The 25,012-nt window shown below is 41.6% G+C and overlaps 1 protein-coding gene across 17 annotated transcripts in view; it reads right to left on the reverse strand.

Moving 5' to 3' along the window:
- Positions 1-25,012, reverse strand: part of UNC13B (unc-13 homolog B) — a 233,267-nt gene that overhangs the window by 43,906 nt on the left and 164,349 nt on the right. For 3 of the 17 annotated variants that reach the window (XM_032308007.1, XM_032308010.1, XM_032308008.1), the window contains exon 1: positions 6,478-8,716. The exons of 11 other annotated variants lie outside the window; for them this stretch is intronic. In XM_032308007.1, the coding sequence (XP_032163898.1) occupies positions 6,478-8,716 (2,239 nt within the window). Of the gene's footprint in view, positions 1-6,477; positions 9,201-17,098; positions 17,884-25,012 lie in introns of those variants that run through there. 3 more of the 17 variants (XM_032308006.1, XM_032308005.1, XM_032308009.1) reach the window with 3 other exon arrangements.

The raw sequence follows: 25,012 nt of genomic DNA on the forward strand, positions 1-25,012 counted from the left end.
GAGGTTAAGAAAGTTGCCTGAAGTCACAGCAAGGGGCAAAGCCAAAATTCACAACAGGGCATTTGGTTCCATGACCTAGAGCTATATACATACTGTATCTCTTGTGACAGAGACTCTGCTTCAAAATTCAGGTAAGGTGGGGAAGATAAAGCCCCCTATGGTGACATTACAGTACTATTTTTTATTTATTAAAAAGATTTTATTTACTTAAATATTTTATTTATTCAAGAGAGAGGGAGAGTGAGCATGAGTGGGAGGAGGGGCAGAGGGAAAGGAAGAAACAGACGCCCATCTGAGCAGGGAGCCTGACACAGGGCTTGATCCCAGGACCATGAGGTCATGACCTGAGCTGAATGCAGATGCTTAACCAAGCCACCCAGGTACCCCACTATTAAAATTTTATAAAGGTTACCAGGGAGGCCTCATCGATAATGAGACATCTAAGCAGAGACCTGAACGAAATGAGTCAAGAAGTTATTTGGATTCTAGGAAAGACATATTCTAGTCAGAACGAGAGCAAGTACAAAGCCTGAGGTAAGATACATTGCACTTAAACTGAAAACTAAATCTGAGTGAAAAAAATGTTAAGGCATTTTAGGAAGTTAGCAAGCACAAAAAGTTTGACTCTTAACAAGAAAAAATGTTTTCTTATGTTTGTCCAGCGTCTGGTCTTCATGGAAGATGTCTGGGCCAGAGATATAAACCTGGGAATCCTTATGAAACTCATGATATTGAAATAGGTTACTTAGCCCTATAAAAAGAATAAAAAGCCTGAATAAAAAAGAAGAATTAAAAGCGCTATAAAGAGCCTGAATAAAAAGAAAAAATCGGGACTGAATCCTGGGGTTGGGAAGATGAGGAAAGACCAGCAAAGATGGCTAAGAAGGAGACACCTGGGTGGTTCAGTTAGCTAAGCGTCTGCCTTCAACTCAGGTCATGATCTCAGGGTCCTGGGATAGAGTCCCACATCTGACTCCTTGCTCAACTGGGAGCCCACTTCTCCCTCTGCTTGCAGCTCCCCCTGCTTGTGTGCTCTCTTTCTCTCTCACAAATAAATAAAATCTTAAAAAAAAAAAAAAAGATGGCTAAAAAGGAATGGTCAATAGTACTGGGGTAGAACAAATACAGAGAGGTGGTCTAGAACACAAGTGAAGAAAGTGTTTCAAAAAGCAGGAACTGAGGCATAAGTATAGACTGCAAAAGTCTTTTTAAACAAATGGTGGTAGAACAGCCATATGCATAGGAATGAAGTTACGGCCCCATCTCACACCATATACAAAAATTAACTCAATAGGGATTGTAGACCTAAAAGAGCTAAAACTAAAAAACATTTCAGAAAAAACATAGGAGTAAATTTTTGTGATCTTGGGTTCAACAATGGTTTCTTACCTGTGAAACTAAAAACACAATCCACACAAGAAAAACAGATAAATTGAATTTCATCAAAATCTAAAATTTTGCACTCTATTTCATACCCATTATAATGGCTATTACAAAAAACAAAAAAGGGAGAGAGAAGTAACAACTTCTGGCAAGGATGTAGAAAAATTAGAACATTTGTGCACTGTTGGTAGGAATGCAAAATGGTGCAGCCACTGTAGAAAACAATATGGCAATTCTACTTTAGCAGAATTATAATACCCAAAGGAAATGAAAGCAAGGATTCAAAAGAGATATTTATATATCGATGTTCATACCAGCATTATTCACAATAGCCAAAAGGGAGAAGAAAGCCAAGTATCCACCTACAAATGAGTGGATAAACAAAGGGTGGTATATATACATACAAAGGAATACCATTCAGCCTTAAAAAGGAAATCCTGACACATGCTACAACATGGATGAAACTTGAGAACCATTACAAACATTACGCCAAGTAAAACAGGCCAGTCACAAAACAACAAATATTGTGTGATTCCACTTATATGAGGTACGTAGAGCAATCACACTGACAAGAGACAGAAAGTAGAATGTGGTTGCCAGAGGCTGGGGGGAGGGCGAATGGGGTTAGTTTAATAGGTAGAGAGTTTCAGTTGTGGAACATGAAGAAGTTCTGGATATTAGATAATGGTGATGGCTGCACAACAATGTGAACAGACTTAAAATGGTTAAAATGATAAATTTTATATTATGTATGATTTATGGCAATAAAAAATTTTTAATAAAACATGTATGCTTCAAAAAAAAAAACACCATCAAGAAAGTGAAATGACAACACAAAGATTGGAGGGGAATATTTACAAATCATATATGTGATAAGAGGCACATGTCCAGAATATATAAAGAACTTTTATAACTCAACAACAAAAAGACAACTCAATTTGAGTAGCCATTTCTCCAAAGAAAATACAAAAATGGCCAATACACACATGAAAAGATGCTTAGCCTCATTAGCCACTAGGGAAATGCAAATCAAACCACAATAAGATACCACTCACACCCACTGGGATGGGTATAATAAAAAATACAGACACTAATAAGTGTTAGCAAGAATGTGGAGAAATAAGAACTTTCATGCCTTACTGGCTGGAATGTAAAATGGTGCAACCACATTGGGAAACAGTCTGGAAATCCCTCAAAAATGTTAAACTTAGAGTTAACCATATTACCCAGCAATTCCACTTCTAATACATACCCAAGAGAACTGTAACCATACGTCTGCACAAAAACTTTTACACAAATGTTAAAAGCAACATTCATAATAGCCAGAAAGTAGTAAACAACAACAAACCACATGCCCATCAAATAATGAATAGATAAACAAAATATGGCATATCCATATGATGGAATATTATTCCACGACAAAAGGAAATGAAGTATTGATATATGTTACAACATGGCTGACTCTTAAAGACATGTTAAGTGGAAGAAGCCAGTCATAAAAGCCACATATCATATGAATCCATTTATATGTAACATCCAGAACAGGCAAATCCAAAGCAACAGAAAGTAGATTAGTGGTTACTAGAGGCTTGAAGCAAAGGGGATTACCTAATAGTTAAGGGGTCTCTTTTTGGGGTGATAGAAATGTTCTGGAGTTTGATGGTTGCATAATTCTATGAATCTACTAAAAAACACTCAATTGTATACTTTTTAAGGGATTTTAAAGGTGAACTTTGTTGTTAGTAAATTATAACTCAATAAAGCTGTTATAATAAAAGAAGAATGTAATCAATTATGTCAAGTTGTTGATTAAGAGGAGGACTAAAAATGGAACAGGAGTTTGACAACATGGTGGTCATCCAATGGCCTTGGCAAAAGCAATTTTGCTAGAGTCGTAGAAATAAAAGAATTGAATTTTCATACAACGCATGTAACAGTACTTAAAACAGTGCTATGCACCCCCCGAAACAGAAGAAAAAGGATAAAAAATAAGAAGTCAAATCAGTGGTAAGCTACTAGTAAGCTTAGGCCCTGAGGCCTCAAGCAGAGCAGTGAAGAAAGCTGATTTCTTAACTGTTTCATTGTAGTAGTAGCCACTGTTACTAATACTGAAATATACTGATAAAAGCTTAGGGTGGCACTGTTGTGGGTGAAAGGCTAACCCTATGTGCTTACCTTGCTCTATTCTTCCTACCCTATGGAATGCTGTTGGGAGTCAGGCCTAGACCCAGCACCTTTCTACCACTCCTTCTGCAGCCCACAGACCAGACTTGATCTTGGCTAGGGCCCAGAACTCTGGTTTGCTTTCTTACTGGAGCTTCAGAAAACCTACTTTGTCTCATTTATCACTGCTGCTGCCACCACCTGCTTACCACAGGTACAAGTTCCTGCATTGCCCACCAGGATATCAGCTTAGAAAGGGAATTTTGCAAGTTGAAGAGCCAGACCAAGTGTGCTGAGTACTCATCCTAACATCAACTGCCACCAATGCTTAAGAAGCTGGTAAGGAAGTACTGCTTTGATATTTGTTGTTTCCATTGTTGCTGTGATGTAGTAACTTCTAAATGCCCAGGGAGAAGGAAAAAGGGATGCAAAATTAAGAGGAGAAAGAAATCTCTTACAGCTAAGGAATTATAGAAAGCTTCCTGGAAGAGGTGATATTTTGGTTGTATATTGAAGAACTGAGTAAATTCTGCTAGGCTGATTTGATGAATACAGCACCTTAGGCTAAAAGAAAGCATGTATATGTGGGACGCCTGGGTGGCTCAGTTAGTTAAGCAGCTGCCTTCAGCTCAGGTCATGATCCCAGCATCCTGGGATCGAGTCCCACATCGGGCTCCTTGCTTGGCAGGGAGCCTGCTTCTCCCTCTGCCTCTACCTGCCACTCTGTCTGCCTGTACTCACTCCTGCTCCTCTCTCTCTGACAAATAAATAAATAAAATCTTAAAAAAAAAAAAAAGCATGTATATGTGAATATGCTGAGAAAAGACAGTACAAGGTGAATTTGTGATAGCAAAGTTTCCTTTTGGGAGGAGTATAGTGGGACAACTGAAGGTAAGCCTGCAAATGGAAACTAGGCACCAAATGTACTGGTTCTGAATGTCAAGTGAAGGAATTTAGACTTTTCTCATAAGCTATAAGTAGCAGCTTAACTCTAGGGATCCTTGAACATGACGTGATTTTAATTTTTAATTTTTAAATTTTTATAACTTGGTATCACATTTATTTTTCAAATTCTAAAAAGTATTTTAAAAGGTTTACAATGAAAAAAAAATCTACTTTTCACCTTAGTTTTTCACCCAATACCTTTGCCCATGGGCGATCAGGTATCAATCAGTCTCTTACATATCTTTTTTTTTTTAATTTTTATTTATTTACTTGACAGAGAGAGAGAGAGAGAGATCACAAGTACGCAGGGAGGCAGGCAGAGAGAGAAGGGGAAACAGGCTCCCCGCCAAGCAGAGAGCCCAATGTGGGGCTCGATCTCAGGACCCTGAGATCATGACCTAAACTGAAGGCAGAGGCCTAACCCACTGAGCCACCTCTCGTACGTATCTTTGTTAGATATTCTATACAAATAGACACAGATACTATGGGTTTGTGTATTCTTTCCCTCTCTTTTTTATACAAATGTAGACATTTTATAATACTGTTCTGCATCTTGCTTTTTCATATGGCAATATATCTTAGATACCTCTCCATTTCAGTAAAAAGCTACCTCATTCTTTTTATAGCTGTATGGAACTTGCACTGTATTATATTGTTAGGATGTGCCAGTAGGTTATTTAACCAGTCCTTTTTTTTTTTTTAAAGATTTATTTATTTGAGAGAGAAAGAGAGAGCGTGCCTGCCTGAGTGGGGGAGGGGCAAGAGGGAGAGAGAGTCAGAGACACAGGGCTCCAACCCATGACCCATTAGATCATAATCTGAGCCAAAACCAAGAACTCAATCGACAGAGCACGTAGGCCCCCCCAAACTGTCTTTCTTAACATTTAGGTTGTTTTCACTCTTTGCTACTAAAAACAATGCTTCAAAAATAGAACATATGTCCTTTACACATGTGAAAATAAACCTGCAGGATATATTCCTGGCAGTGATTTTAGGGCTCAAAGGGTATATAGAATTCTGATATATTTTGCCAATTGTCTTCCTTAGAGGTTATACCAATTTACACTCCCATCCCACCAGCAATGCAGGAGTGCCTGTTCCTCACACCTTTGTCAACACAATATGCTTCATAATTTTAATTCTCCCTTAGAAACATTAATCAGGTTATATGCATAGGAGGACAACCCCACTTACATTTAAAACTGGATGAATATAGCATATGCTCTTTGGATAAATTTAATTTTGATTGGGAGAAGTAAATTTAAAACTACATATCTCCATGCTGCCTAGAAAAAAAAGTACTCTCATTCCTTGAGTCAAAACCATTCCATTCTCCAGTTTAGGTGAGGAGCATTTAGCCAGAAATGGAAGGAGTATGACCTATGGAAGGCAGAGTCCAGTTCCTGGGTAAGGCAAGGACTGAACAGCTTCAAGTTGAAAATAAGGTTCTGTGTTAAGTCCAGTACTGGGAAGAAGAAACATTAGGATAAGGGAAATTCCCACAATGGCCCATCAGCTGCTAGGGAGATGACAATCTTATCTCAGCAAGAAACCCATTTAGAATAATTTCAAAATGCAGTGTAGGATTTCATCAGCCCCTCCAGTGCCTGTGAGCAATATGCCCATTCCTGCCTCCTACACCATACCTACTTTACAGTGGCATATCCTAAAGGACCTGCAGCTGTAAACTACTGTCTACATGTTCCTCCCTTTTTGGAAAGGTAGTTTCTAAAGCTACCTTCAACTCCCCAATACGCTGGAAGCTTCCTACAGACAGGAACTCCTTTCCTGTTGCTTTAGAACCCTCTTACACTCCATTTCCCACAAGGATTAGCTTAAAATCTGTATTCGAGTAATTTAGACTAATTTAAGCTGTGGTCCTCCCCCATCACCTTGTGAAACTCATCACCAAGGTGGGTCTCAGACTAGCTTGATAGAGGCCATACCCAGCCAGCTGTGACCCCATTAAATATAGATTTAGAATACCTGAGTGTATGTCTTCTACTGAGATATTCTTTGCCTTCTGTACTAGCTCATGCAAAAGTTTTTTCTGCCTCAGTCTTTTCTCTCTCAGAACATTTTTGAAATTGTTGATGCACTTGTTGAGGTAGATGGTCTCTGCACACACTTGCTCTAGGCTTAGTATGCCCTGCTTGGGAGATTCAGGCCTGGAACACGTTTCACCTCCCAGACATGGAGCCAGAGCAAAACCTGGTAATGAATATGCAACAGGCGAGGCGTTAGAAGCAAGAGAGAAGTTGCTGGGATCCTGAAAGGTTTGGTCTCTCTGTGTAGAGGTGCCCACTCCACCAGAGACCACACTGAGCAAGCTCTCACTCTCCTGACTCCCAGGGCTCTCCACCGAGAAATCTTGGGCTCCCTCTGAACCCACTATTCCAAGAAGTCTATCACTGTTCTCCGACTGAGAACCGCTCTCATTGCTTTCCAGGTCCTCAGGACTGATTGACCCACTATTTTCCAGTTTCTGAAACACGCCCTGCAGAGCTGAACGAAAGTGGTGAATTGCTCGGCCCAGTTTGCTTTTGTAAAACTTAATTTCAACATCTTCATCCTCCTGCAAACCAACCAAGCCACAAGATGACTTTTCAAAGACATCTTTAAGGACCCGAGTAGCATGTTCCTCCTCTTCATTCAAGTCAATATGAACCATGTCACTGAAAGTCTCAGGCCCTATGATGATTTCCTCCATCATGTGGTCATGGCTTAGAGTTGCAAATCTTTTGGACTTGTCTGTTAAAAGGTCCTCTAGCTGCTTGGAGCTCAGAATATCAAGCCCAGCTTCACAGGCCAGGAGCTTGTCCTCTGTCTTCAGCAACCCAGACAGCGACAGGCAGCTGCCAGTCTCACTGCTGCAGTTGTTTTCTCTTTTTGCTACACTACACGTTTCAAATCCTTGGCTGGACTGTTTGAAAACCTGTGGTTTCCAAGAACCCTCCTCTTCTGAGATTAACACTGGAGAAGGTTCCTCAGAAGCTTCTCTCCCTGTCAGCTCACCACAACTGCCACTGGTAACTTGGGAGGCTCCTGATGTTCCTTTAACTTCATCTCCTGGCTTAGATACATCACTTGGCTTTGTGAGAAAGCAAAGGCCTTGCTGCTCAGGGGTTTGAGGTTCTCTGTGTTGATTCTGAGCCCTCATTTGACATGCTCCTGTTATGGGTCCTGGGTCCCCTGTTTCCATCTGAAGAAGTGGTTCATGCTTGTTTAAAGAATTTGCATTATGATCCTGAAGTTGTTGCAAAAATGAAAGAGACTCCTTTTGAGGATTCTTATAGCACTGTGGCCAGCTTGGTTCTTCTTTGGTGGCAATTCGGACCCCCACACTCTGCAAAAGGATGGATTTCTGCAAGATGAAGTCTCTATGCTCTAGATGGGCAAGTTTCACAACAGCAGGCCTGGGAGCTGGGGCTTTGCCTGCCCTGTAAGCCTCTTTGATGTACCTGTTGCACTGCATGCCATTAACACAGAGGTGCATGGCCAGAAAGCTGTGTACCAGCTCCATGGTATTTTCCCCGTCTTGCTCAGGAAGTCCATACAGATACAGAATGGCTTCTTCACCAGGGCTGTCCAAATGGGGTTCCTGGGCCGTTTCCCCGCCACACACCTTGGCCAGGTTGCTGCTGCCTACCTGCAAGCCTTCTATTCCACTCAGAACCGAGTCTACACAGCTAGACACTTCATCCACTGAACCCCGGACTTGGCTCAAGTGCTGCTGCAGCTCAGCAATTTCAGTTTGGAGACGGCTGATGCCTTGTAGCTCTCTGATTATATAGTCTACTACATCCCCCAAAGGCTCTCTCTGTTCACAGCTGCAGCCTTGGTGAAGGCCTCTGGACAAAAGGGACTTGGCCTGATTCCTTTCTGAGGGCTCTTGACAGCTTGTGCTTATGCTGACAGACAAGAGGTCCTGAGAGCCAGATCCTAAAGCACATGGAGTGGAGCCCAGAGGAAACTGGCTGCCGGTCTGCTGCTCAAAGCTGCAATGCTGAGCCAGGCCCCCATCTCTATCCCCACCAATGGTTGAGGCTGCTGAGCCACAGTGAGGGAGCAGGGAGCTATCCTCTGGTAAGGATTCAATAGGGCCTGAGGACTTGCTCTTGATGCCACACATAGTCTCTGACTTAGCCTTATCTGGAGAAAGCCTGGAAGAGGGTCCCAAGGTGACCATGATTTCTTCCTCTGACTCTTGCAACAATCGTTTCATTTTCTCCCTCAGGGTATGAGGGATTCTCTGCTTCTTCCTCTTTCAGGTCAGGGTGCTTAACAGAGATTGTCTTGGAAGACAATATACTGCCCTGCTCTTTTCAGTCTATTTCTAGCAATTATGGCTGGCTGATGCCTTGGGCTTAGCCCACAGTACTGTCTGGAATGATCCCATGTGTAGTCTCCAAACCCGGTACATGCCCTGGATTCTGGCTTGACTCTTATCCTGCAGCTAGTGAAAAAGGAAAATAGTGCACTCAGGTCAGAAAGCAGCAGGATACTTTTAATCTGAATCAAGCTGTCAAGCAGGAATAAGAACGTTACCTTCTAAGACTGTAGAAGCCAACCCTGACCTGTCTCCCACTGCTGGCCTTCAAGGCTGTAGGCACTCACTTCTCTTTTCTTGGCTTCCCATCAGAGTATTGATGTATCAACTCCTTGTGTTCTGGGCAAGTACTCAAAGCCATTAAAATTAAGACAAACTCCTGGGAAGTAGGTGGGTAAGGTCAATGAGTGACTGAATCTTTACAAAATACAACACTAGGGTCTGATTCAGGAATGAACAAATAGATGCTTAACTACCAAAGCTCAAATTACATACACAGTGAAAGACAGAGACAAGACATGGAATGTTTGTTTTCCCAGTTGGATGTTTTGCTGAAAACTTAGCAATTCCAAGGTTGGTTCCTGCCTGTGTTTATAGAGACAGCTATCTTTTATTTGGAAAAAAAGACCATGGCAATTATTTCAAACTTGGAGGGCAAAAAAAAAAAAAATGTTTTCTAAAAATTCTGGAACAAGGTGGCATGGCATGGCATAGGCAAAAATCATTTTCCAGACTCAGGTGCATTAAGCATGTTTGGATCTAGTGGGGCATGTGGCCAAAGACACACATATGGTGGGTCAGCTAGGGATGAAGGAAGCTCAGGGACAGTCTGGAATCCTGAACTCCATTTAATAGTCCCCAAGTGCTTGGTGCAGCCTAATCAACACACAGGTTTGGCTTTTCTCCTCTACCATGCATTCGATCTAAGACCTCCTTCAGAGCACCAGGGTACTCCTAGAGTACCGTGGTGTAACAGAGGATTACTCTGGCCCTCCAAATGGCCTGGAAAGAACAATGCATGGGACACGTGGGGAACTGGTTATATCACAGAGAGCTTGAGGATACTTTGCTATCCTTCAAAAAGGTGAAGCTAGCCTGCCACCAGTCTTGCCCCATACCCTAAACTACAAGTGACGACTACAAAGGTAAAGATGACTATTACCTTACATGGGGCTGGTATTCTTTTCCTTTTTACTGGGATCATGTAGAGTGTAGGGAAGGAGCAGAGTAGAAAGTACAAAGGGAAAAGCTAGGAGTCCAGGACTGCATGGGACTGCCAATACTTTCTGGTTCTACTTGGTTACCCTGGGAGAGGTAAAACTGGTTCTACTCGGTTACCCTGGGAGAGGTAAAATTGGTTTCCCCCTAAAAGGGGAAAACTGCCTGTGAAGAGCACAAGCTGAAAGCTCCCACAGCAATTCATTTTCAGGAAGGGCTACTATCTACAGTTTCTGTGCTTAAAAGTTAAAAATGCTGTGCTTTCCCTTCATAGGAAGAATCAGAAGCAAGAGTTATAAGATTTGGGATAAAGATTAAGCTAACCCCTTTCACTGGAATTAACCAGGTCAAGAGACTAGAAACCAAGAAACAAGATTAATTCTCCTTTCACGTCTTCCCTTCTACTCTGTGGTTCTTCTAAAAACTCTACTTCATTTAGAACTCCTCACCTAAAAATGCTACCCATTCTGTGAGGTACTGCCAAGGCCCAATCACTGCTTTTTTAGCATTGTTGCTTTACTCCTATGTCTCAAGGGGCCAGGATCAGCCACACCCCTAACTGGCCAACTCAGTATAATCTGTGTCAGAGAGGGAGATAGAGAGAAGACACTCCATGTGCACAATCAGAACTGCTGGGTCTTGGGCTTAGTGCCTAACTGCCTAGACAGCAAAGCTCCCAGTTCTAGGACTGACTGGTCAAATTATTCCTTCTCTCCTTCCACAAGTGCACAACTGTATTTCCAAAGCCACCCTTCTCTTTCCCTCAACCCCAGCCCCAACTGTGCAAGTTCTAGGTTCACCTGATTTTTGTCTTGGCACCTAGTATTAGCTTTGAACAAGGTCACTGGTCTGATAAGGGCTGGAACTGGTAATCAGCCTTTCCAGTTTGTCTCAAAGAGAAAGACTGTTTACTAAACCAAGATGGAAGGTCCGCATACGACCATGTGAAGCCATGAGCAAGTGCTACTATGCAACATGGGGGCTTAAGTGGGTAGGAGAAGAATAAATGAAACAAGATGGGATTGGGAGGGAGACAAACCATAAGTGACTCTTAATCTCACAAAACAAACTGAGGGTTGCTGGGGGGAGGGTGTTTGGGAGAAGGGGGTGGGATTATGGACATTGGGGAGGGTATGTGCTTTGGTGAGTGCTGTGCAGTGTGTAAACCTGGTGATTCACAGACCTGTACCCCTGGGGATAAAAACATATGTTTATAAAAAATAAAAAATTTAAAAAAAAAAAAAAAGAAAGAAAGCAAAGTGTTAATTAGGAAATAAATAATTAATGATTGATGTTATTCGCAAAAAAAAAAAAAAAAGACTTAAATTCAGGTCTTGCTTAATCAGTGACCTTGGATTAAACCCTTGACTTCTCTGTTCTTTAGTATCCTCATCTATAAGGTGGGGAAGACAGTCACAGAAATGTTGCCAACCATGCGACCACCTATAAAAGGGTATGAATTGAGTCAACCATGATTTCTATCTAACCCCAAAACCCCTATCTTTCCCAGTGTCTTTTAACAGTCTGCAGCACTGCTTGGAACCATACCACTGGAGTGTGTCATCCTTTCTTAATCCTGTTTTCTTCTAGAAGTTGTTTCTTAAGATTAAAAAAAGGGCAAAACAGTTCCCAACAATTCATTCAGGTGACAAGAGGCTTGCCATGCTCCCTCAGGCAGTCTGAAAGCATGAGAAAGGGGCAAACAGCTAGAGAAGGCAAACTTTTCCTTTCTGATGCTGATGAGGCCCAGAACTCATTGCCAGGTCTTCCAAGAGACTAACCCCACTTTGGTCCAGAGAAGGCAGCTTTTCCAGAGCAAAAGTGAATCTGATTCTCCTGCTGCTTCAGTGCAAGTCAGGTTAACTGCAGGCCTATTTCTGCTTTTCAGATCAATACTCCAGATAGGCTTGGCTTAACTTCTGGACAGACTTGCCAAGTGTCCCCTCTGAGAGTACAGTGCCTTCAACACTGGCTGGCTAGCCATACAGGGGGCAAATGGCACAGCCACTGTGTTCAGAGTCCTTTCCTAAAGCCTCCTGAAGGACTAAAGGTAAAGCTGCCTGGTTTCCTATGTTACTAACAAATAGGAAATTTCCAACTATAGCAACTTCTCCCAGCCTCAAAGAAAGAGCTTGCTTCCATATCAAACAAACAAACAAACTCCCCCCCAAAACTTCTTATGAGTTATAACCACTGCCCCTAGATGAACCTAAGAATCACCTCCTGGGGATATGGGTTCCCTAAAGGCACCATTCAGCCATCCAGATATTTAGGTTTTGAAGCAGGGGACAGAGTTCAATGTAATGTCCAGAGAATCAACCAGTCACTTGGCTCAGAACCCAATAAGATACCAGGAACCAGAAAGCCCAAGTCAAGTCCACCTCCCTCTGAGCCTCTCTTTGTTACTAGTGTCCACAGGAATGAAATAACAAGGGCTAAAGAGTGAGGACAGTTTGATCTCTGAATCATTCAACTGATTTGTCAGGCACTAAGCTTTGTGCCAGGGATATAAGACACTGTCCCTGCATCCTAATATATCAAGGTTCAGAGAGGGAAATAGGCGCATATACAATCACAAAATTAAGTGAAACATGTTTTAACCAAAGTTGTAATAAGTCATAAATAATAAGCATTTAATTCCAGGGATGGGGAATGAGAAGACAGTGAGAGGCCCAGCAAAACCTGGACAGGGAAAGCCATGGAGAAGTAATATTTAACTGTAACGGGATGAGGCATTGGAGTCCACCCAGCTCAAAGCTGACCCTCTGGATTCCTTCAAGGTATCCAGTGCTCTCATTCTGCCCTGCTCTATTAGCTTCTAGTCAACCCTCCAAATTTCATACATACACTCTCAAAAATGGCCACACCTTTCTGCTATCTTTTCCTAAGGAATGCCTGAAGCTGGGGAAAATAAGGCAGCCCATTCAAGGGATAACTGTCTGAAAAGAGAACATATCAAAACAAAATGTATTGATCCAAAGGAGTAAACTTCAAAGATGGAAAGTTGAGAACTATGGCAGGGAATAGACCCTTAAATCACATCAGCACCAGACTACCAAAAAAAAGTCAAGAGGAAAAAAATCCCTCTATTTTCTGAAATGGCTGATTCTTTTTGTGTCTTTCTCTGACATCAAATAAATGTGATTAGCAATGGGAGTATTCCTTGTAAAATTGCTTCTGACCCAAATATTGGCTGGGAGGACCAACTGGGGATCTCTGGGAATAGGGCAGAACTCTCTGTACATATTATCAAGCAGCCTCTCATTCTGGGTGAAACAAGCCCAGAAGACAGAAAGCCAGGAACTCTGAACATACCTCCGCACACCACTTCTACAGAGGTCAGATCATTCCTGGGCCATTTACCAATTACACTGTATGGCTAACAAGGTGGGAGGAATGGATTTCTAGGGCTCTAACAGGAAGGAGTTCTTTTAGGATGTTAATCTTTGGGAAAGAATCAATGTTTACAAAGATTGTCAGAGAAAGTGGTCAGAGTCACATGGCATGAAGAGTGACATTAGCTAACAGGAATAAAGAATGCCCTAGATCAAACTAGGTACTACAGTTCCTAGGACTTGCCATTCCTCCTCATCAGCATTAGGAGGAACCCCATTTACACACCAGAAGCTAGACATGGTAAAGGAAAGAAAACCTCAAGCATTATATCCAAAAGGGGAGACAGAACTTCGGGTAACATAAAGTAGCATGAGGAAGGATGCAGCCTTCAGAGGGTTAGCATATCAAGACCACAAAATGAGGAAAGAACACCAGTCACAAGAACTGGATATTCTTACCCTGTCCAGGGCTCCCTGTCAGCAGTACCAGGTTTACTATACCACGGAATATAACCAACCCTGAAACAAATACATATGCACCCAGAATCAGATATTGATGACAAAGACTCTCTCTTTGACCAAATCTGAGTCTGGTTGCTCTAAGTCCTCTTTCTGACTAGGCCCCTGATTTTGAGCTCTGTTTAGTCCACTTTTGCCAAGAATCCTGCTGGCTCAGCTTATGAACACTCTTCATTTTGGTATCTGACCAAATTCCTTATCCACCACATTGGCCTCCCTCTAGCAAAACTCATGTCAAGTCAGTTTAGCCAGACTTCACCCTACCCTTGATGTTTCCTCTTAGTAATTTTGATCCACAGACCCTCCACCTGCTCCCTGACTATAAATTCTCACTTCTCCTTATATTCAGAGCTGGGCTCAATCTCTCTCCCCATTATAATACCCCAATGTAATAATCACCTTGAATATAGTCTGCCTTAACGTCTTTAACAAATGTCACAGCATTTTTTTTTCTGAAGCATGCATTATAATCTTTTTTCCTTACTACTTCATGGTTCTCATGAGTAGACTGAAGAAGACATGTGAGCAGGAATCTAGTTAGCCCCTGAATACTAGCCCCTCCCAACAAAAAAACCCACATTCTCTATCTCCTTACTCTGCTATAATTTCTTCAAAGAACTTACTACCACCTACCTGATAGGCAATAAACAAACAAACAAATATATGATCTATCTCTCTAACCACCTCTCTATTCTGGAATGTAAGCAGGAACTTTGTTTTGGTCATTACTATATTCCCTGCACCTAGAACAGTACCTGGCATGTATAGTGCTCAAAACAAACAAACAAACAAACAAAATCTTGCCATTGAATAAAAGGAATCAGAACACCAAATCAGAAAAGTTTAGAGTTGAAAGAGTCTTTGATAGAATACTAGACCTGGAATCTCATACTACCTTGTGATCTAGCTTATGGAGGAGTTGTATTTAGATATCACAGTGTTCTTCTAAATTTTAAATGTGTAAGTCTTTATAGGCTAGGCAGCTACTCTAGATCCTCAGAAGCTCTATTACCCAAGTTTAAACCCATGACCTAAAATGACACCCTTGTTGTTGTTAATCTGTTTTACTTTGGCAGACCCCTAAAGGGGAGGTTCTTGCTTAAGGACCCAGAGTGGACATGAATTCCATTACACAGGAAGCTATGCTTTGTTTTTTAATTCCCAATGCCTAGCACAGGGCACTACTATGCCAAGCATATGGCCTGGCACACAGTGAGAACTCAGTGCCATGGAAAGAATAAATGAGGAATGGTAGAACTGCAATAGTCTAGTCTCCTAAATTCTAATTCACTTTTGTTGCCATAACAATACGTGGCTTCGAGTTCTAGGTTTACTTCTAGATTGATGGCTTACAACCCCTTTTTATTGTAAAAACTAAGTTGGAAACCTCTCCTCAAATACACTTAAATTTTCCTGAGGACTCGTGCAGGACAAATAAAGAAGGTAGTAGCAGCAGCTGTGCCATGGTTCCTACCATCCCCAGAGCTGCTATCATGGGGCTTCCACTTGCCCTTCCAGCTGGAAGAGCTACCCCAATCCTTGTGCTGGATGACAGGTCTAGAACAGCACTGTCCATTAGAAACATAATGTGAGCCACATTATGTAATTTAAATATTTCTAGCAGTCACATAAAAAGTTTTTTTAAAAGGTACAATTTAATATATTTTATATAATTCATTATCCAAAATATTAATCATTTCAACATGCAATCAATATTTAAAAATTATTCATCTTTTTTCATACTGAATCCTTGAATTCTGGTATATATCTTACATTTGCCGCACATCTCAATTGAGACTAGCCTGCCTGCCAAGTACTCTACCACATGTGGCCGGTGGCTACCATATTGGACACACAAGTCTAGAAGGCTGAGAAAGGGGACACTGTATAGAGCCTTCAAAACCCGACACAGATGGCTGGTTGCCATCTCAGGGGCAGCAGAATGCTCTGTTCTTTTACTCATCTTTTCACCTTCTCACTTTGATCCCAGCTGGAGCTAGTATATTTCCATTTTGCGACAGGTTCAATCCTCAAGGCTACAAAGAATAAGGCCCAAAACTACAGAGGATGAGACCTTTTCTTTCTCTCAATCTAACCCCTTCTAGACACTCTGTAGCAATAGGTAGCTTTTTTTGAATACTCTGGGCAAAACTACGGGTTAAATCTAATTACTTCGATAAAAGCTACCCCTCTGCAGGGAAGACTTACAGACCTCTTAGACAAGAGCACAATCTCAGTGCAGCTGAGTCAAAGGCTATCCTATACAACTCACACTAAAGGGACATGTAATAATAGTAAAATTATATTTGTTTAGAATTTTACAGCTCACATGACTCCTATTTTACCATGACATATTATCATCATAACCCTATGAGGCAGGAAGGAAGATTCTTCTTATTTCATAAATGAGAAAAATTAGCTCAGAGAGGTTAAATGACTTGACCAAGGTCACTGAGTAGTTAGGATTTGAAAGGGGATCTTCAATCTATAAAGTTAGTGCTATTTTTATCACACACACATGATGCAAATGGACAGATTATTATGCATAGTGTATACACTCAAGACCGAGAAAACTCAAGATGACTTTTCTGTCTATATGGCATATGTACACATGCGAGGAAAAAATTAATACATCACACAGAATAGTATACACACACACTCACACACTGGAAAAATAGTAGGGTTTCTTAATATACAAAGGCATATACCAGAAGAGGAAAGTTACCCAAGTATATATACACATGCATGAAATAAAGAGATTATATCTATGTATGCACATGGAGGGAGATATGGCCTGTGTATATTCATTTAAAATTAATGAATGAGTTGAATGAGTTTCTATTATGTGTGTACACACAGGAAAGGAATGGTCAGTTTATAAACATACGGACATATCAGAAGGGAGAAACAGATTATTTGTATGTAAGTATGCACACATTCAGAAGGGTGGCTAAGTTATTTATATACATACAGGAGAGTACCAAGGAAGAACCGATGGTCAGATTATCAGCATATAAACACATGCACATGAAAATTCTACCCCAGTGCTGAGTATGCTATTTTTCACCCATTTTAATGACCCCCACCAGCAAGTTGGCTCAAGCAGTTATGTAATTAATGTAGCTACTCTGTATTCCACCCACAAATGCTTTGCTTTTGTCCCTGCTTGTCGTTCAGAGTCAGTCATACACTCGATACCACTTACCTTGCTGCTGCAATCAAAATAAGAGTTAAGGAAATGAAAAGGAAAAAAAAAATTAAAATCACAAATTCTCAAGTTTTAGAATGCAAGTGCTGTCTTTAAGAGGAAATCCGTTCAGGAGCACTCCTCGGTTTAACAGAAAAGCCACAGGATGAACTTTCTAAGCCACAGCATGGCTGCTTGCCCAACGGACAAACAGAGCCAAGGAGCTATTATTCTCAGTTGCACCAGCTGGCTGGCTCCACGGTGCAAAGTTGATGATAGGAACAATGCCCAGCAGAGAAATCCCCTCAGTGAAAGGCTGGGCAGGAGTCTCGCTGGCTACAAATCTAGGAATCCAATCTGGTCCAGACTTCTGCTGAGGGGGACTCTGATGACCGGCCCTGCTGAAGGCAATAGCAGCCAAACTTCAATTGGATGTGGAATTCTAACCCAATCGATTCCAGGCTTTTGAGACTGAGACAGAAAGCAGGGCAGCTACTGCTCCTGCTGCTGCTCCTCCTCCTCTCCAGCTGCTTCCTGCCTGCAACCTCCCATAGGGCACCAGCCCTCCTCACACGTTCCTGGCGCACACACCCCCTTTCCCAGAACACTCACGCACACACAAACCTCGCCAGCAAGCTCACTCACACACCCTTGGTGAGTGTCTCTCCCTCTCGCTAAATATAGATCTTACTCTCTCCCCTCCCCCATTTCTTTCTCTCATTCTTCACCCCCGCCTCCTTTCTTTTCCCCTGCCTATCTACCTCTCTCATGCCTGGGCTATCAGATATAAAGAGACATAGGACCAAAGACCTATATACTTTGAGGAGCTCCCAGTCTCAGAGAGAAGACAGAATACAGCAAGAAATTGCAAGAGCACAATACAAAGCAAATCTTGCCTTCTACTGAAACAAACTGTAGGTTTTTTTTTGATTATTTGGTTGTTTTGGGGCTTTTGTTTTTGCTATATATAATCTGTTTTCTGCATTTGGCAAAGCTGGAAAACAGGTTAAGTACCCAAGATCAGTTAACATCAAATAGCACTATGCTCTCAGAGTGGATACCTAGTCCAGTTCTTCCTGAACAGCCACAGCAAAATAACCAACTGGAAAACAGGAACTCCCTTAGGCTATGCCAAGGCAATGATTAGGGAGAAGCACGGGAAGCTGGTTGGGCTGAGGTAGACCCTCTACTGCAGAAGTCTGGACCACAGATTGTTTTGGGATCCAGAATTTGGAACTAAGTAGACTAAAGTGAAATCACATTGACTAAGCTATTAAGATTCAAGGCCCCAGTTTCATGATCCCAAATTTTGCAGTTCCTCTTTGCCAATGGCAGCCCCATCTCGAGAGCTGCTAGTCAGGTGGCTCTCACGTGGCCCTAATTTCTAATAACTCAACAATTCTACTTAGGACTCATCAGGAAATTGAATGTCCTTATCTTCAAAGAGCACTCAAGTTGTTCATTGCAACATAATGCCAAACATAAGCCAGAAATCCTTGAAGCCATGGAGCATAAAATGCCAAATACATCAAATATACAATACTCCTTTCCACTCTGTACCCACAAGACAGGAAAAACACTGTTTGAGTCCAAAGAAACTCAGAATTCTTTTCAGTATAAAGCTCCAATTAACCAGTAATAATCCAGTGAAGCCATTCCTATTCTACCTCCTCTGAGCCTGATTAAATAAGAAGGCCCTTTTCTTCTTCAGGCCAAAGGAAGGTGGACAAAACTGATTCACCCAGCATGTCCAAGCCAGGCTCTCAACATTCTGCTGTCCTGCAACGTTCTTCATGACAGTCCATAATCAAACATGGCCTTTGTTAGCCAGGAATCAGGAAGTCAGTCTATGGGGGCCACCCGAGAAACTGTCACTGCAGAACAGGCAGCCCTATATGGTAGATAAAATAAGCTTTTAAATGAAGAAAGATTTCCTTGGCTTATCCAAGATCCTGAGGAGAAAATGCTGATTCCAGAGCCAACATTTGCCTCCCTACTGCCTTTTTCCAATAACATTGCTTCCCCCTCAACCCAGGAAGAAAATTTAGACTCCAAGAGATGTTAAACAACCCATTTCTTAACCATCTACCTCATTATGCAGCCAACACTAACAGCAGAGCAAATACCTCCTAACCCAGTCGGGAGCTGGCTGGATGACAGAAGAGATAAGGACTGACAGTGCAACTATAACCACATCTAAATACAGAAAAAAAAAATCACTTGAAAAGTGTCAAATTTCAGTGGAAGCCACAGCCAATTTACTGAGGAGCTTCCCATATTTCAGCCAGAAGAAAGAGGCAAAGGATTTAAAACAAGAAATACAGGGAAGACTGATTAAATCAGAATTCCCTCCCACTCATAAAGAGCCCAGAGAATGGCTGTCATTATCAGGTTTGGGTGTGGGCTTCCTATTCTGAGAAGCTCAAACTCTCAAGAGTAGGAATGATCTTCAGAGCTAGGACACTGACTAAAAAACCCATTTCTTCCTGCCTCATCCACCAGTGGCTCCAGGACCTGGCTGAGGCTTTAGATGTTATACCTGAGGTTAATGTGACCCTGTCTTATCTAGTTGCCTATTCAAACACGTTCAGCTCATCTTCAAAATCAACTTGGGTTTTCCAGGAAAATAAAGGTTCAGACAGGAGAAGACATGTTTACAACAGAAGACATAACAAATTTGCAACCTCTAGTTATGGTCTTCAAACTTCACAAGAGAGTTCATATGGCTTTGACCATAAATTACCTTTACATCTTTCCACCTTCCCATATTTCAGCAAAACTACGGAGAGTAAGTGGGAAAGTGGTAAACAGCTGTCAGTACAAGCTCTTGTTTTTTTTGTTTTTTTTTTTTAAAAAAAAAAAAAAAAAAAAAAAAAGCAGGCTCCTTCTACCAATCAACAGGGCCCATAGACTGCCAGATATCCTATGACCAAAGGACAGTTAGTTAGACCTCTTCTGTGGACTAGCCTTTTGGGATAAACACATACTTTCTGTTTCCTGAGCCATATGAGTAACAATACAGCCTCCCTGTCACAGTGGATTCGGCTCTCAGGAATCCTAGGCAGGCTAAAAGGATAGGGGTGCTTTTAGGGGTAGGAAATAGCATAAGCACCCACCTCAGTTGGGAAGCTTCCTCAAAGCAGGGCTTTTCAAGAGCTAGCTGGGCAGAACTGGAAAAACAGATTGGGTTAAGAAGGAAAAGGCATTTATCCAGAAGCTGTGAAATGCTCTGAACAGACATTCTCAAGGTCTGGTTCCCAATTTAAATCTTTGCAGGGATCTTCGCCTAGAGATAGATGAGTCAAGATGGAAATTCAACATGAGACACTGACACTCACGCAGAGTTGTGGGAAGGTTCAGAGCTGCAGGAGCTCTAAAGGGGAACCAAATGGGTGGGTTAGTCAGAAGACCACCTGGCACACAAAATTCATCCTTGGTTAAAGCATCTGAGTGGAGTCACAGGGATACTGGAGGAGGGGCTCACCAACTACAATTCTCCCCTTTTATATAAACCATTGAAGTTGGGGCACCTGGGTGGCTCAGTGGGTTAAGCCTCTGCCTTCAGCTCAGGTCATGATCTCAGGGTCCTGGGATCGAGCCCCATAGCAGGCCTTCTGCTCAGCGGGGAGCCTGCTCCCCCCCAACCCCCCCATCCCCCCCTGCCTATTTGTGACCTTTGTCTGTCAAATAAATAAATAAAATATTTTAAAAAATGATAATAAACCATCTAAGTCTCCCTTGGGCCAGATATGACTAGTCCAAAAGCAAAGAATGGGCCTGCTCCAAATCTGGTCTGCCTTTCCAGGTATCACTGCCAGAAAATGGTAGGGTCAGAACCAGTAGGTGCCTACCTCTTCTCCCAGTGTTGACAATCACATACAAGGATGCCAAGGATAGGTGGAGCCAAAGTCTGACTTATATCAGAATAAGTCCATGACTCTTTTTCTTCTCTACCACTAAGTAAAGCCATAAGCAACAAGAGAGGCAGACATGGGTCACACAAGCAGGATCTGTTTCATCAGGAAAATAGTTTGTTCTGGTGCCTGAGAAAATTCCTTGTTCCCCCTAGAATTATGCCCTCCATAAACTACTCCAAAATTGCATGCAAGAGAGAATGATGGGCAATGGGAGTGATTCTCCTTCCCTCAGGAACATGCCACCCAAGGAAAGTGATGAGCCTGGCAGGGAAATGATGAGCCTGGCAGAGATGTGCTGACTTTACTGATATACTGACACATAGCTGCTACACAGACTAAATCAGACCTGACAAGCTGCAAGGCAGGCCTAAGGAGTCACAAACTGCTGACAATTTTCAGTACTACAATCAGGTCAAGCACCATCCCTGATTAGCAAAAACTTAGAGGGATAAACTCCTCAGGACTACCAGGTTAAACAGGTTTTTAGCCTATACCTCCAAAGGCTATGGCCCCATTTCCATTCCAGGACCAAATGATTAAAAACTCATAATCGAAGGAGTCCACATGTTTATTGCCCTCTCACATAAACCTGTTCAAAAGTCACAGCTCCCAGATTTAGAACTAAGACTGGTCCCGAACTAGTACCTACTTAAATACATTTTGGTACAATCCACAAAGTACACTGGCCCTGTCTCAACCTCTATACCCTAAGGAAGCCAAGAGACCATATGTGAAGGATTCTCTAATAGGAATCCAAAATTTGAAATTTCATGGAGAAATGAACCCTTTATACCATAAGGTAGCTATATTCTAACTGGCTTAATATTGATCAAATATTTGTGCTTGTTCTGAGATATACCTTGGGGTAAACCCAAATCTGGAGAATTCTTTTGGTATAAGACCTTGCTTCCATAGGCTTTTCAAAATACGTTCTTTTTTTTTTTTTTTTTAAGATTTTATTTATTTATTTGACAGACAGAGAACACAAGTAGACAGAGGCAGTCTGATAGAGAGGAAGGGAAGCAGGCCCCCCGCTGAGCAGAGAACCCGATGTGGGACTCGATCCCAGGACCCTGAGATCATGACCTGAGCCGAAGGCAGCGGCTTAACCCACTGAGCCACCCAGGCGCCCCTCAAAATACGTTCTTAACTAGCATATGAATGCTAAGTGTCCTGGGAATCAATGAAGGGACCTCAAAGAGGAGGGTTCCCCATATATTCAAAAATATCTGGTATGAAGCACTGAACTATAAAAAGGTAGCTAACATTCAAATGGGAAGAGAAGACTTGAAACAAATCTCTTAATGATTTTTGACAAATAACAGGGAAGCATGGTGGGGAAAGAGGCAAGTACTCAACTAGATGAGTCAAGAGAGAAAGCTAGACTTAGCTGGCAAAGCAAGGAATGCCAAGGGAAAGCCTATTGGTGGCAGTGGCACTGGAGTCCTACACTGCCAACTCACCCATACCAGTCACACAGGGAGATGACCTCTGCTCAAACACAAGGTCTTTAAAACCTCTATATTCTAATTTTCCATCCAGTGACAGAATCCCCTGCAAAACCCTCTGTCCATCTATCACATGTCACCAAGTCTAATCTATTGTACCTTTCTATCTATAAAATCTTTCCCCTTCTGGGAGGCCTGGGTGGCTCAGTCATTAAGCATCTGCCTTCAGCTCATGTCATGATCCCAGGGTCCTAGGACAGAGCCTTGCATTGGGCTCCCTGCTCAGCGGAAAGTCTGCTTCTCCCTCTCTGCTCCTCCTGCTTGTGTTTTCTCTCTGGCTATCTCTCTGTCAAATAAATAAAATCTTAAAAAAAAAAATCTGTCCCCTTCTCCACAACCCTTCATCTAGGCTTCATTATTTCTCACATGATTTATAGCAAAATATTCATCCTCCCTAGTCTACCCTCCTGCAACACTACCTCCTACTCCCCAACCATTTCTGACAATTTGTAAGAATACCTATCTTTTATAGCCCTTAGAAGGAATTAACCCTGCTGACACCTTGATCTTGGATTTCTAGCACCTAGAAATATAAGACAATATACTTCTGTTGTTTAAGCCACCCAGTCTGTGGTACTTTGTTATGGCATCCCCATTAAACAAATACAGTACCTTTGAGAATTACTAACACAATTCTACCAAAAAATTTTTTAAATAAGTAATAAATGAATACTTACTGAGTAACCTAGGTGTTATACCAGGCATAATGAAAAGATATGATCCTTGCCTTTAGGTAGGTTATAACCTAACAGGGAAATGTTATGATATGGGCATTATTATATCCATACTATATATTTCAAGGGAGAAAAGTATTAGATTTTGTCCTTGGGTGACTGGTAGTACCATTTACTGAAAGGATATACAGGAGATGAGGTGGAGGAGACAGAAAAGACAATGAGTACTGTTTGAACATACTGCGCGTGGTGCCTAAGAAAATTCTGGAAACAAGATCCACAGGCAGCTGGATATATGAGTATGGAATTCATGAAAGACTAAGGTAGAGATAGCAATTTGAGAATTACCAGTTTATGAGTAAACCCATGGTTGAGATTATCTAGGGGACAGAGAAAGAGGTGGAAAACTGAGTCCTAGGAATCACCAAGTTTTAAGGGACAAGCAGATAAGGAAAAATGCTGTATAGGAAACAAAGAAGGAGCTGTCAGATATAAGAAAAGGACTTGGAGGGAAAGATATCACAAAAGCCCAAGAAGGAAGAATGTTTTAGGGAGAAACCAGTCAACAGCTTTTTATCTCACCTGTCACAAAAAATGATCTAGGTTGCTCCAAGGGCATCTAGAATGCTGTCCCTAACTTGTCATCATTGTTTATTTATGTTTGAATGTCCTCAGGTGTGGACCAAATAAACACATTTTCCTAGTATGCCTGAATATGACAACCAGCAAAGGGAAGCAGAAGCTTACAGAATAAGGGGAAATTATTTGTTACAATTTAGCTCTTTCCTTTCACTTCAAGAAGTCCTATTTTATACACTATGGCTGTACTTCAGGATGTGCCTATTTTGGAATGGTGGTAAATCTCACTGCATTGTTTACAGCAAGAATGTTACTTATAAGGAGGCATGGATCTCCATATAACTTAATGTTACACAGAAAGCAAGTTACCCTTTGATTTCCATCTTTCTAAGTTCACATTACTTTATTTCTTAGGCATTTCTTGATATTTTATAACAATTGCTGATTAGTACCCTCTGGGAATTCCTCTTTTTTTAAAAAAAAAAAAAAGATTTTATTTATTTATTTATTTGAGAGAGATAGCAAGCAAACAAGTGAGACAGTACAAATTGGAGTGGGGTGCAGAGAGAGAGGGAGGAAAAGACTGCCAGCCAGGCAGGGAGCCTGACTTGGAGATTGATCCCAGGACCTTGGGATAATGACCCGAACTGAAGGCAGACACTTGACCAACTGAGCCACTCAGGCGCCCCTCTTCTGACTTTTCTGACCACCCTAACTCAAAAGGTTTGCTCCTTCGATTTTCTGTTACAAGTGTTAATCATTTCTTTTGCAACCAATTACTTATATTGCGGTGTGACTTCGTTTCATGGTTTTAAGCAAAACTTTACTGTCCATTAAGTATCAGAGCTAATCAGCTCCTGACCTCAAGTGCAATCTAACAAAGGAGTTAAAGCATACGTATGGATATGGATATGGAAAATTCAAGTAGAAAGCAGAAGTAACAAGAAAATAAGGCCAGGAACAGGATCTCTATATCTTTGAACTCTGTTTTCTATCTATGTGTACTAGGCCCCTAAGGCATATTAAGCACAGAAGAAACTCCAGGGAATTATCTACTCTTAATTCCTAAGACTTCAGACTCAAACTCCCACATAACTCCTACCTTGATAAGCCAGGCTGGGCTATAAAGACGTCTTTAACTAAAGACCAATTCAAAATACAGATAGAGCAGTTTGCAACTTGACTCCTTGCTCCTCAGTCACATTCTTTTTTTTTTTTTTTTAAGATTTTATTTATTTATTTGACAGAGATCAC

This window comes from Mustela erminea, chromosome 12 (assembly GCF_009829155.1).
Source record: "Mustela erminea isolate mMusErm1 chromosome 12, mMusErm1.Pri, whole genome shotgun sequence".
NCBI lineage: Eukaryota > Metazoa > Chordata > Mammalia > Carnivora > Mustelidae > Mustela > Mustela erminea.